The 13,485-nt window shown below is 43.0% G+C and overlaps 1 protein-coding gene across 12 annotated transcripts in view; it reads right to left on the bottom strand.

The window, feature by feature from the left end:
• Positions 1–13,485, bottom strand: part of ccdc142 (coiled-coil domain containing 142) — an 83,198-nt gene that overhangs the window by 50,008 nt on the left and 19,705 nt on the right. For 11 of the 12 annotated variants that reach the window (XR_009713812.1, XR_009713815.1, XM_061273243.1 and 8 more), the window contains 2 exons: positions 9,799–10,034; positions 1,825–2,052 (listed from right to left, as the gene is read on the bottom strand). Coding sequence is in view for 10 of the 12 variants with exons in the window: in XM_061273243.1 (XP_061129227.1) it covers positions 1,825–2,052; positions 9,799–10,034 (464 nt within the window). In the remaining 2 variants the exon portion in view is untranslated. The remainder of the gene's footprint in view (positions 1–1,824; positions 2,053–9,798; positions 10,035–13,485) is intronic. The other variant, XM_061273295.1, reaches the window with a different exon arrangement.

Below are 13,485 nucleotides of genomic sequence, written 5' to 3'. Positions count from 1 at the left end.
TGCTGCTACTGGAGATGCTGCTGTTGCCATTGGCCTACTCCCACAAGGGTGCGGATGTCCTCTGACAAGCTATTGATGGCTCCCTCGGTTCTCTCCAGACGGGTCAATGTGTTCTGGACGTGCGCTATCTGCATGTTGTTGGTCAGTATGTACTGTGATAAACGAGGCAGACCAACCAAGTGCAGCACGACACAGACTTTATTGAATGTAGGGATAGGGAAAGTGGATGGCTGAGAAGCTGGACAGACTGGAGTGACTGAGTGGATGATTGGTGACCCATGGCTAGCTGGAGGCTTCCTTGTCTGGCAGTTGGCCGTGGGAGGACAAGCCGGCTGGCCACAGGAAGCAACTTGGAAGAGAGAAAAGCAGAGCAGGTGGGGAGCGCAGCGGGAAGCCGCGTGCAAAATTGGTTGGGGCAAGCAGTTGCTCAAAGCAGGCGGCGTTCAGAGCGGAGTCGGGGGCAAGCAGTTGGTCAAGATGGGCGACGTTCAAAGCGTGGTCAGGGATGGGCAGTTGGCCAGGATGGGGGACGTTCAGGGCTAATCTGATCTGTAATTGTTACAGGAAAAGTCGACAACATGCGTACATGGCAGACCAACTGGAACCAATACGGGCAGGAGAACAGGACAAACTGACAGAATGTGACTGGGAGTCCAGAGTTTAGGTAGGGCCGGTAACATGCGAGAACAGGTGTCAGTGATTAGCTGACGTGGGCGTGGCTGAGAACAATTGACGTCAATGGAATTTTACCAGTTGGCAGGTGGCGCAGGCACGTGACAAGAACATGATTGTGCAGGGATGGATATTAAAATGTTTTTTTCCAAATCTTAGATTAATCCACGTCTATATACAGGCCTAATCAGCGGATAACACTGGACAGACGATGCCGATCAGCGCCGATTAGCACGCGCAGTTCCGCATTGGCGATGCGCGCCCCCGAGGTCTAGCGCGGAGGGCGTGTCAGCAGGGCGAGAAAGGTTCGGAGACGTGAAACAGCCGCACTCAAAGGAAAAAACCACCAGCGCGGTGCAGAAGCAGTTGGGACAATGGCAATAGCGCTGACAGCACGGGGCATGCCTCTGAGCAATGAGCATGCCTCTGAGCAATGTGCATTACTGCATATGTGACTGAGGACAAGCACATGAGGCCGACAGCTGGCCACGTGCGACAGAACAGCACCAACTAGTGCAGGAGGAGCCGGACATAATATTACGTCTTTGTTCTTTTATTTACTGTAAAAGTACAATACATGCACAGAACAGTGTGGGAATGGTTATTAAGGGAATGGGAAAGGTATATGTTGCGTAAAAGTATTGGGGAGGGTTTACAAAGCTTTAATATTGTGTATCGGACCACAATGCAACAGGAAATTCATCCGCAACTGTGACTCACTATGGTTTCGCTATGCATGATGTCCCTCGGGTTAGTGCCGTTTGTTAATCCTGAAGGTGGACACTTGGCATTTCTTGGCAAGGTAAACCAAACTTCAAATGAACTTGCAATACACCCAAGCCCACTTGCAGCCAACAAGAAACACTAAGCGTTGGAAATTTCAATACAGTGGTAGTATTTAAATTCCTAATGAATACGTATACCAGTTCTACTTCGCATACTTTCATTTATTGCGGGTGGTTCTAGAAAGCATCTCCCACAATAAACGAGGGATCACTGTAAATAAAGCTGCATTGCTTTGCCTTTTTGTGACACTATCTTTGTGAAAGCATACAGTTCCAATAATACGCTTATCTTAGTGTGGTTTGTCAAACTAAAACTTTAACATAATATTGTTATTGTAATAACGCTCAATGTACTTTTTGTACATACCAGGTTAGATGAGAGGTGTGACTTCCTCAAGTGATCCTCAAGCAGGTGGCCCACTTTTGAGATGTACGCAGTAGTTAAATGAGCCCTCCTCGTGTACTCGTGGATGAAGAGCAGCAGTGATCTCTGCTCCAAGAGCTTCCACAGAGCTTGGTAATGCTTATTCAGGAAGGGTGAAGCGGGCACGAGGAGAACACTATCACCTAACATAGTCCTGCCCTTGACACAGATCTTGACGAGGATTATGGGAGAAAACAAGGATTTAGTCCAAGTCAAAAAACAAGCACGTGACACCTGGCTTAAGTCCATGACCCATTTCATCGGTTTTACTTTGTAATTGTGAATGTATCGTATTTTGGTTTTAATTCATCACTATTTAAAAGGGAAGCCCCAACAACTATACATTAAATGAAGAAAACATGCCAAGTAAAAAAATAACATTTGGAGCCCAATAGGTGTCTAGGACATAATTGATTTGTTGGAAGGCGGGTTTCATTCTGTCATCACGATCTTAAAGCAAAACTTTCACACCACATATGTATCATCTTTCACTACTGAAAGTAATGGCCTTTTAGCATTAGCAAAGGAGTTAGCCACCAAATATGAGGCCCTCAAAGCACTTATACTACGCTAGCTTACGCTACGCTAGCAGTTTTGAAGGCTTCATTGACTTGGATCGCCAGTCACCATAAAGCCATAGTAGGTCTTCTGGTATTTTCTGTGAAATTAATCTTTCTTTTAACGTCACGTCTCTTTCACTTCCGGTCTGAGAGGACGCTGGCGTCTCGCTTGTTCGCCGCTTCTCCTTCCTTAGTTCTAGTTTTTATGCGATTTAGTATCTTTTTTTTGTTTGTTTTGTTTTATACTAAGTGTGTATTAAGTGTGTAGCTTTTTATTTGTCAACTTTTACCCACTTCGTCACCTGGCATCAGCTTAGATTATTTTATGACAGACACAGATGTTTCACTCACCCGCTTCTCCATTGATTCCCCTGGCTACCTTTGCCCAGCAACAACCTGCCGCTACGAGCTGTTTCCCGGACTTTTATCCCGGATCGCACCGCGGATAGCCCTCCTGACTACCCGCCGACTGCTACCCTGCTAACTAGCCGCCGCTCCGCAGCTGGTGGCTAACAGCTAGCCACAGTTAGCTCCCTGCTAACTCCCGCAAATCACGGACCGTTGTCCCTCCACCAACTCCTCTCTCCTCTCCTCTGTCATGCTGTGGATCGTCGCGCTGTGCCTGTCTCTCCATCTCTGGCCAACAAGTGTGCAGCCGTCGGCCAACGATCCCAGGCTAACATCCACCACTGCCAGCATGCTACTCAAATACTCCGCTCTGCAACTCCTCAAACTCAACAACCACGCCACCATACCTCCAGACATCACAGCAACCATCAAAACACACGGACTGTTTCGCCGACCCAGATACATCCACAGAAGCTCCCGCAGAAAGTTTATTTACTCCCGGACTGAACAACATTGCATCCCATCACTCTGGTCACGCAACCGATCCACCCCCAGTGACGTCACACGTCATCACAATAACAAACCACATGTGCGCTCTGCCTATCTACAACCGTTAACCAAAGCTCCCCCACCCATCCAACTTCACCCATCCCTCAAATTCGCTCTGCTCAATACCCGCTCACTCAATAAAAAAGGACCAATACTCAGTGAATTCATAACTGACAACAACATAGACTTTTTCAGCATAACCGAAACCTGGCAAAAACCACTGGAATACATTCACCTCAACAGAGCTACACCCCCAGGATACACCTACATGGACAAACCACGGGACGGTCGTGGTGGCGGTATAGCCACAATATACCGCCAACACTTGAAACCCACTGCTGTAACCATCACCACCCCCTCCTCCTTTGAGCACCAGTCATTCAAGCTGCCTGGCCCCAAACCCCTGGTCACTGCAATCATCTACCGCCCCCCCAAACCCAACCCTGCATTCCTTTCCGATCTCTCTGAATTTCTCACCCAACTCTGTGCCATCTCACCTTCAGTCATCCTACTGGGAGATTTCAACATTCATGTCGATTCCACCACCTGCAAAACTGCCACTGAATTTCTGGACATTCTCAACTCATTTAATATCACTCAACACGTTGACTTCCCCACCCACAAAAAAGGACATACCCTGGACTTAATTTGCACCACTGGACTCTCCATCAGCAACCTCACCAGCTTCAACCTCACAGACATCCTCTCAGACCACCTGGCCCTCACCCTGGACATAGACATCCCCACCCCCCTGATCAAGCAGCAACGCTCCATGTCATACCGGAACACGAAATCAATCCACCCCCCCTCTCTTTCCGCCCTACTGACTAACACCATCTCCGATCACACCCTCACTTTGAACGCCTCCCCCACTGAACTGGTTAACAGCTACAACAGTGTACTCTCCTCCTGTCTCAATCAACTCGCCCCCATAAAAACCAAAACTGTCTCCTACACCCATACCGCCCCCTGGTACACTGACCACCTCCGTCACCTTAAAGCCAAGGGCCGGCAGCTTGAACGGCTCTCAAAGAAAACCGGTCTCACTGTTCACCTGGACATCTACACACTACACCAACAGGAATACAGAGATGCCCTCAACAATGCACGCACTTCCCACTACTCCTCCGTCATACAATCTGGTAGCAACAACCCCAAGATACTCTTCTCTACCGTAACTCAACTCCTCAAACCCATGGACACCACCACCACCTCATTCACTACCAGCAAATGTGAAGAATTTTTATCATTTTTTCAATCAAAAATCAACACCATCCACACTGAACTGGCCGCCTCCTCTCCCACCTCCTCCCCTACCCCCGACCATGCCCCCCCTTTACTCTCCAACCACCCACTCAACTTCTTCTCCGAAATCGCCACAGCTGACCTATCCTCCATAACTTCTGGTATGAAAGCCTCCACCTGCATCCTCGACCCAATCCCATCCACTTTAGTCATAGCCTGCCTCCCCTCACTCTCACCTCTCATCACCACTATAATTAACTCCTCCCTATCTACTGGCTCTGTCCCTCCTGCCCTCAAGATGGCTGCCATCACCCCCATTCTCAAGAAACCCGGTCTCGACCCCAACTCCCCCAACAACTACAGGCCCATCTCCAACCTCCCCTTCCTCTCTAAAATTCTCGAACGTGCAGTTGCCTCCCAAATTAAATCCCACCTTCACCACAACAACCTATACGAAACGTTCCAATCCGGCTTCCGCTCACTCCACAGCACAGAAACTGCCCTCCTCAAGGTCACCAACGACATTCTCCTCTCCGCCGACTCTGGTTCCCTCTCCATCCTCATCCTCCTCGACCTCAGTGCTGCCTTCAACACCATCAACCACTCCATCCTCCTATCTCGCCTCCACTCCTCCCTTGGTTTATCCGGCACTGCCCTCTCCTGGATGAAATCCTACCTCTCTGACCGTCAGCAATTCATTTCAATCAACAACTGCACCTCCTCCACTGCCCCAGTCACCCACGGTGTCCCCCAGGGCTCAGTACTTGGCCCCTTACTCTTCACCATCTACCTCCTACCCCTCGGTCAGATCCTCCGCCACCACGGCCTTCAATTTCACTGCTATGCCGACGATACACAACTATACCTTTCCACCACAACCATCACCACAGCCACCCACTCCACCCTCACCACCTGTCTCACAGACATAAAAACCTGGATGCAAAATAACTTTCTAAAACTCAACTGCAAAAAATCTGAAATAATCATCATTGGCCCCGACTCCCTCACTCGCTCCACTCAGGACTTTTCACTAAACATCGACGGCTCCCTTGTCACTACCTCCACCCACATCCGCAATCTAGGTGTAATTTTCGACCCTACCCTCTCATTCCTCCCCCACGTAAACCACATCACCAAAACTGCATTCTTCCACCTCAGAAACATTGCCCGTCTCCGGCCCTCCCTCACATCCTCTGCTGCCGAAACCCTCATCCACGCCTTCATCTCATCCCGAATAGACTACTGCAACAGCATCCTCTACGGCATCACCTCCAAAACCCTCAACAAACTGCAATATGTCCAGAACTCCGCTGCCCGCCTGCTCACCGGAACCCGCTCCAGAGAGCACATCACACCTGTCCTTCATGACCTCCACTGGCTGCCTGTCAAATATAGAATCACCTTTAAAATACTCCTCACCACCTACAAGGCACTCCATAACCTGGCTCCACCCTACCTCTCTGACCTCCTCCAGCCACACGTCCCATCCCGTTCCCTCAGGTCGAGTGATGCCGGCCTCCTGGAGGTCCCCAAGACCAGGCGCCGAACCTGGGGCGACAGGGCCTTCTCCGTGGCTGCCCCCTCTCTCTGGAACGCTCTCCCCAGGCACATCAGAGATGCCCCCTCCCTCCCTACCTTCAAAACCACCCTAAAAACCCACCTCTTCACATTAGCCTTTCCTAACTGACCCTGCCCTTGGTGTTTCTTTGTTCTTCTTATTTCCCCCCCCCCCCCCCCCCCCACACACACACATGTAAAGCGACTTTGGGTACCTAGAAAAGCGCTATATAAATCCCAGTTATTATTATTATTATTTTCTTCTTGGGCATTGGCTCTCCTGGGCCTTTTTCCCATTTCAAGGAATGTTGTTAAATACCGTATCGGCCCAAATATAAGACGATGTTTTTTGCATTGAAATAAGACTGAAAAAGTGGGGGTCGTCTTATATTCAGGGTCTGGACATTATACCCATTTTCAGTTGTGCGCAGCGGTAAGTTAAAATTTGCTGGTATCGACTGAGTATGTTGCTGTGATCGTGTGGATCTTTGACACAAAGTGAGTAGATAGTTGTTACTATTGTCAACTGTTGTGCCGTTTGTCCAATCGCGGTTTGCTTCGTGTGCGCGCCGTTTGATTGACAGCTCTGGCGTGCTCTTTTAAGTTTGCCTCGCATCCTACGAGTAGCCGTTACGCAGCGGCACGCGACTAACGGTTGCCAGCAAATGTATTTTGTTTTTTTTATTTTGCCAATAATTCAGGAAAGCAATCAAAACTGAACCACGTCTTCCCTCCTGTGTTCTGACCGACACCCGGGGGTGAAAAGAGCATAACCATCTGAGCCAACCCCCTATACAGTCCTCAGGCTCCCCAACAATAGCGGTAGCGGTTCGCATTATTTTATTGCAATGTTTTTCCTTATTAAGATTTGCTTCAAGACTACAGTTAGACTTCACTTTGATGGTTAATGCAGTTATTGCAATTTTGTTGTTTTATCACAGTAGATTGGTTTATTTACATTTCAAAAACCAGAACCCATTCATTTACAAAAGTGATTGCACTTTAGTTTACATCCTGTACTTTTACTGTCTGTATGCACACTGGCTTTTATTCGTTGTGTTATCTATTTATTATTTATTGTTACACTTATTATTTATTGTTTGTGCCTTCTTGTTTTTTATATTGCGTTGTTTACTTGTATGTCTATCGTGTAATATGTTTTGTCACCGTGGGATAGGGAAAACGTAATTTCGATCTCTTTGTATGTCTCGGCATGTGAAGATGTTGACAATAAAGCAGACTTTGACTTTGACTTTTTAAATGTTCAGATATTAAGATGTGAGACAGTTTTTGCATGATTTGAATTAGGCAAAATAACATGCTCTTTCTCTCGAATATATTGTTATAATCATTTGTTTCAGATGTAATTATTTTCTGTATAAAGATTTCATTTGGAGTTCAAAAAGTCTTATTTCAAACTTGAGTCTTGAAAAAGAAGGGGTCGTCTTATAATCGGGGTCGTCTTATATTCAGGCCAATACGGTATGTCTGTTAAGTTTACTCATCTTGCTAGCTTGTGAATTCAATACCAGTGTCGTGACCACGATAACTTGACATGCATCAAGAGTCAGTCACAGACAGATGTGATGGAGAGAATCTGGTCACTTTTAAAAATCACAAATTTTTCAGCCTTGGATAAAAAAATAGCTGTAACTACTTCAAGTATCGTAATTTTTGGACTATAAGTCGCGTTTTTTTTCATAGTTTACTTATACTGAGGAGCGACTTATATGTATGTGAATTTTTTCAAAAAATTTCAAAACTAAAAAAAAAAAAAGTGAAACCGCTATAAACGAACCACAATTACTGTAATTTGAATTCCAAGTGACGTCACGGGATGACAAAGGGCCCCACGTACTACCGGCATCATTAGCGGCTTTGTTTGTAAGTGACACGGAGGACGAAGAGTTTGAAGGATTTAATGATTTGGAGTGACACAGAAGGTTTGAAAAACTATTATGGCTTTTACGCACGCCCAGTCCTACTCTACGGAGGTCTCTTTCACTTCAGTGGATGAAAGTCGGGGGCCGGCGCTCGGCCGTGTGGCTGTCCGAGGATGGTGGATGGGGCTCGGATATGGCTTTTACACACGCCTGGTCCTACTCTACGGAGCTCTCTTTCACCTCCGTGGATGCAAGTCGGGAGCCGGTGCTCGGCCGGGTGGCTGTCTGGGGACGGTGGATGGGGCTCGGACATGGCTTTTACGCACGCCCGGTCTTATTCTATAGAGCTCTCTTCTATCTTAGTGGCTGGAAGTGCCACCTCTGGGGATGGAAGTCCACGCCGCCACACGCCTGGAAGTCAACGCCGGTGCTTGGGGCCGTGTTGTGGTGAACTATTTATGTTATAGTTATTTGATATAGTATTTTATTTTGTGTAGCAACTTGTATATGTTTTTATCGTTACAGTTCAGTAGTTGTTGGCTCGTTGAACTCTTGTTTTGTTAAATAAAGAGCCGTTTATCAAACCCACGTCTTTCCTTGTTAACGCTACAATATAGTTATATACTAGATCTGTGGAATAACGACGAGGCTGACGTCAGGTCGCACGCGCGGCGTTGTTGACAAAGGACGAGGAATTTGATCGATGGATTTAATGATTTGGAGTGACACAGATGGTTTGAAAACATTATTGCTTATATAATAGTGATTTGATATATAATTTATATATCGTGCCTGTGGAATATTTTGAAGTGCAAGCGCCGTCAGCGGCGCGCACCCATTGTTGACATAAAGGACGATCGATGGATTTAATGAATTGGAGTGACACAGATGGTTTTATAAACGTGTTATTTATGTAATAGTTATTTGAATAACTCTGAATGTTACGTCAGGCCCATTCTCAGCTCTTCGTTTGTGTTATATCACGTTAGCTTACCTATCGTTTAGCCTGTTGTTGCTCGTTCATGTCTGTTCTTGGTGTTGGATTTTGTCGAATAAACGTCCCCCCAAAATGTGACTTATACTCCGGAGCGACTTATATATGTTTTTTTCACGTTATTGTGCATTTTATGGCTAATGCGACCTATATTCCGGAGCGACTTTTAGTCTGAAAAATACGGTCTTTCACATGTACGGCCTGGTCCAAGAGTCTGTCACAAATTGTTCAATATATGCCAAACGGCTGCTTCTGAAGTAAATTAAATTAAGTTTACTGGCACCACACAGCGCTCGTAATTCAAGTTTTTGCTTGAAAGTTAGAGTGAAATAAATAAATAAATACATACATATAACGTACGTACATACATACATACATACATACGTACCTACGTACGTACGTACGTACGTACGTTATATGTATGTATTTATTTATTTATTTCACTCTAACTTTCAAGCAAAAACTTGAATTACGAGCGTACATACATACATACATACATACATACATACATACATACATACATACATACATACATACATACATACATACATACATACATACATACATACATACATACATACATACATACACACATACACACATACACACATACACACATACACACATACACACATACACACATACACACATACACACATACACACATACACACATACATACATACATACATACATACATACATACTACATACATACATAAAAGCTAGCCGCATGGCCTTTGTACAAACCAAATAACAATGAATATTGCTCCAGCAGCTCACCTTGGGAGAACCCATTTGTGCCCCGCTGAAAGGCTGCCACTGCATTGACACACTTGTAAGAACATGTTGCAAACGCAGGATACGAGCAGAAGATCTGGACACTAAGTTGCAGGCCACGACGAAATTTTCTTCTCCTCCTTCATAATCATCTTGACTATGGTCTGGTAACAACCATTTCATACGAGGATTGAAGGTGCTTCTGAGTAAATGACAGATGGTCCTCTGTGACCACGACCCTAAAGGGAGCAAATACAAAAAAGAAATAAGGAAGTAAATGATTGGCAAATAAAGGTTAAGTAAAGGTTTCTGCAATAAAGTTGTTTTTAGAAATACCAATATGCTGGTCCTATTCTACTTAAACAGCGGTAGGCCTCTTTATTGTTTATTAAACATTTTACAGAAATAAACATTGCTGTGTGAAGGCTGAGGCCTACTCAGACTACTACTAGTAATAAATAATACTACTAAAATCTAAACTAAATCATTACTTTTGCTAATACTACTAAGTCAGCAGCTAAATGCTATTACTATTACAAATACTGCTACAACTACAACTATAAATACTACTATAGTAATACAAAACTATATAATATATAATATATATTATATATATATATATATATATACATATATATATATATACATATATATATATATATATATATATATATATATATATATAATACTACAGAACTTGGTATACTAAGTACTACTAATATTAAGTACTACTGCTGATATTAAGTACTACTATTACAACATACTACTACTACTGCAGTAAAACCTCTTGAGAACGTCTCAACTTACAAACTTTGTGAGACACAAACTGGAGGCTCAAGTTTTTTTTTGCCTTATCTTACGAATGAAATTTGATTTCCGAAGTTGATAAATTTAAAAAAGGACCCGTGAGGTGACGGAGTAATTTATTTTTAAATCTCCACCCTTCGCTCAGCCACTTCCTGTGTTCGTCTCGGCGTGTCAGCATACTGTATTGATAAGTTCCTCCGTAGTTTGTCATGAGGTTTTGTAATAATCGCTTGGAGAGAATTACTTCTTATAAACCTTTCTACCTACGAACCCAATCACGGAACAAATTAAGTTCCTAAGTAGCGATTTTACTGTACTATTCCTCCTACTACTACTACAGTTATACTATTTCTGCTACTAAGTACTACTTCTACGTACTATTAAAACAGCTAAGCCTCGATTTTACGCGCTTTGATTCTACATTGATTCGGGTCATTTTTTATGCTATTTTATGTCAGTACGGCAACCTTGAGTGCCTTGAAAAGCGCCTTATAAATACATAAAATGTATTATTAATATTATTATGACAAGACTTTCTGTCTAACGCGGTTTGGTCATAGACCCCAATTTTTTTGTCATATTTTAAATGGATGATACTGTAGAATTTACAGTGCAAAAAGACAAGAGGCAGTTTCTACTTTTGACGACGCAAAGGCGTGTTGTTCTTTTTCTTCTTCCATGTTCCTCACTCCCCTCAACCCCTTGTCCATCGCTCTTAAATAGACTGCAGCAATAACATAAAGGTTTTACATTAGCACAATCAAACAAACACACAAGCAGTAAGTAGTAAACGACCCAACAAAAACTACATGGTGAATTGTATCATATTAATTTTTACCCAGAACAATGATGTTATTCCCCAAATGCAAACAGGTGCATCGACGTATTTCCTTATGGTAATTTCTCGATCCACTCGTATGTATGGCTCTGAATTTGTTTCTTCTTCCAAGACTTTCTAGATCAGGGGTGTCCAAACTTTTTGCAAGGAGGGCCAGATTTGATAAAGTGAAGGGGCCCGGGGGCCAATAGTTTTTTCAGACATTTTTTAACTCGAAAAAATCATGCAAATACACACTGTTATAAAACAATCTTCATTGTCACAATTGTCTTTATTTTTCAAATGACAAAATAACCAAATACAAGCCACTCAGGCAGATGTGAAAAACTCAAATTCTGCCTTTCATTCATATCTGAAGTCAGATAACATTGAACAAACTGTATGAAATACCTTAAATTTACATGAGTTTAAAATCATTTTTGCCTCATGAACATTTTAAACAGGAGTTATAAGTAATGCAAAGTTGTCTGCTATTATTAAAACTTAAAACAACTGAATTTTGCGCTTGTCATTTACAATATCTTACAGAAAGTAATAGTTTGTGTCACGTCTGCAGGTTTATAACATCAACAGTATTAACATGGCCACTTTGTAGCTTGCTTTAGTAATATTTACTTTTGACTCACAACCCCGCGTGAAGAATCGCTGTTGTGATGCCAGTTCAACTTGGAGCTGCTTCACTTTATCAGCACGGTCACTCCCTGTTAGCTTGTTGTATGTGTTAGCATGTTTAGTCTGATAGTGTCTCTTTAGGTTGAAATCCTTAAGCAAGGCAACCGTCCGTCTCTTTAGAAATTAGACAAACACAGTTGCCTTGATTTTCAGTAAAGTATTGTAATTCCCATCTCTCTTGAAAGCGACGGCCCTCAATGTCAACTTTCCTCGTTTTCTTTGCAGTCGCCATGGCAGAAATGAGCGGAGGGGTTTGCAGCATGGATGCAGACTGAGATTATTAAAGTGGTGCTGTTACCTTTCGGTAAAAGGATGAATTACAGTTCCAAGTTTCAGGATTTTTTATTTTTTCGCTTTGACAGTGCAGCCTGGCCATAAATAATACATTATAAGACCGAAGTTGCGGTCCGTATGAAATCTGACCAGGGGCCAGGTTTTGGACATAGCTGTTCTTAATGATAACCTTTCGGAATTATAATAATGTCCGCGTAAAATCAACACTTAGCTGTACTACTACTAACTCTTCTACTACTGCCAAGTAATAGTACTAAGTACTAATAATAACTAATAACTACTACTACAACTACTACTATGTACTATAGTCCTACTACTACTAATTCTGACTACAAAGTATGACAGCTACAACTACTAATACCGTATTGGCCCGAATATAAGACATACCTGATTATCCGACGACCCTCTCTTTCTCAAGACTCAAGTTTGTAAAAATACTTTTTGAACACCAAATTAAATTTTTATACAGAAAACAATTACAGTACATCCGAAACAAATGATTATAACAATATCTTCGAGAGAAAAAGCATGTTATTTTGCCTCATTCAAATCATGCAAAAATTGTTCTTAATGATAAGCTTTCGGAATTATAATAATGTCCGTGTAAAATCAACACTTAGCTGTACTACTACTAACTACTTCTACTACTGCCAAGTACTAGTACTAAGTACTACTACTACTTTTAAGTACTATTACTACTATTAACTACTTCTTATAAGTATTTCTACTAGGGATGCACCGAAATAAAAATTCTTGGCCGAAACCGAAAACCAAAAATGAGGAAACCAAGGCCAAAAACCGAAAACCAAAAGAAATGATTGTCAGTTATTAGAACCACAGCATTTATGGATTTATTTATATTATATATTATATTAATATTATCTTTATAATATTAATATTATTATCTTATATTATATATTATTTATATTTATTTATATAGCATTTATTTCCAGCATTGCATGTTTTGCAAATCGCTATCCGTGGGTCTTTCTCTGAGATAGTGAAATCAGTGCACACCGCAGACATGCCGGCTCTTATCCCGTCTTCCCGCGTGCTCGCTGCGCTGTTTGCTCACGTCA

Source organism: Syngnathus typhle, linkage group LG1 (assembly GCF_033458585.1).
Source record: "Syngnathus typhle isolate RoL2023-S1 ecotype Sweden linkage group LG1, RoL_Styp_1.0, whole genome shotgun sequence".
In the NCBI taxonomy this organism is placed as follows: domain Eukaryota; kingdom Metazoa; phylum Chordata; class Actinopteri; order Syngnathiformes; family Syngnathidae; genus Syngnathus; species Syngnathus typhle.
Note: the sequence above shows the minus strand (reverse complement) of the source record. Positions and strands in the feature narration are given on the sequence as shown.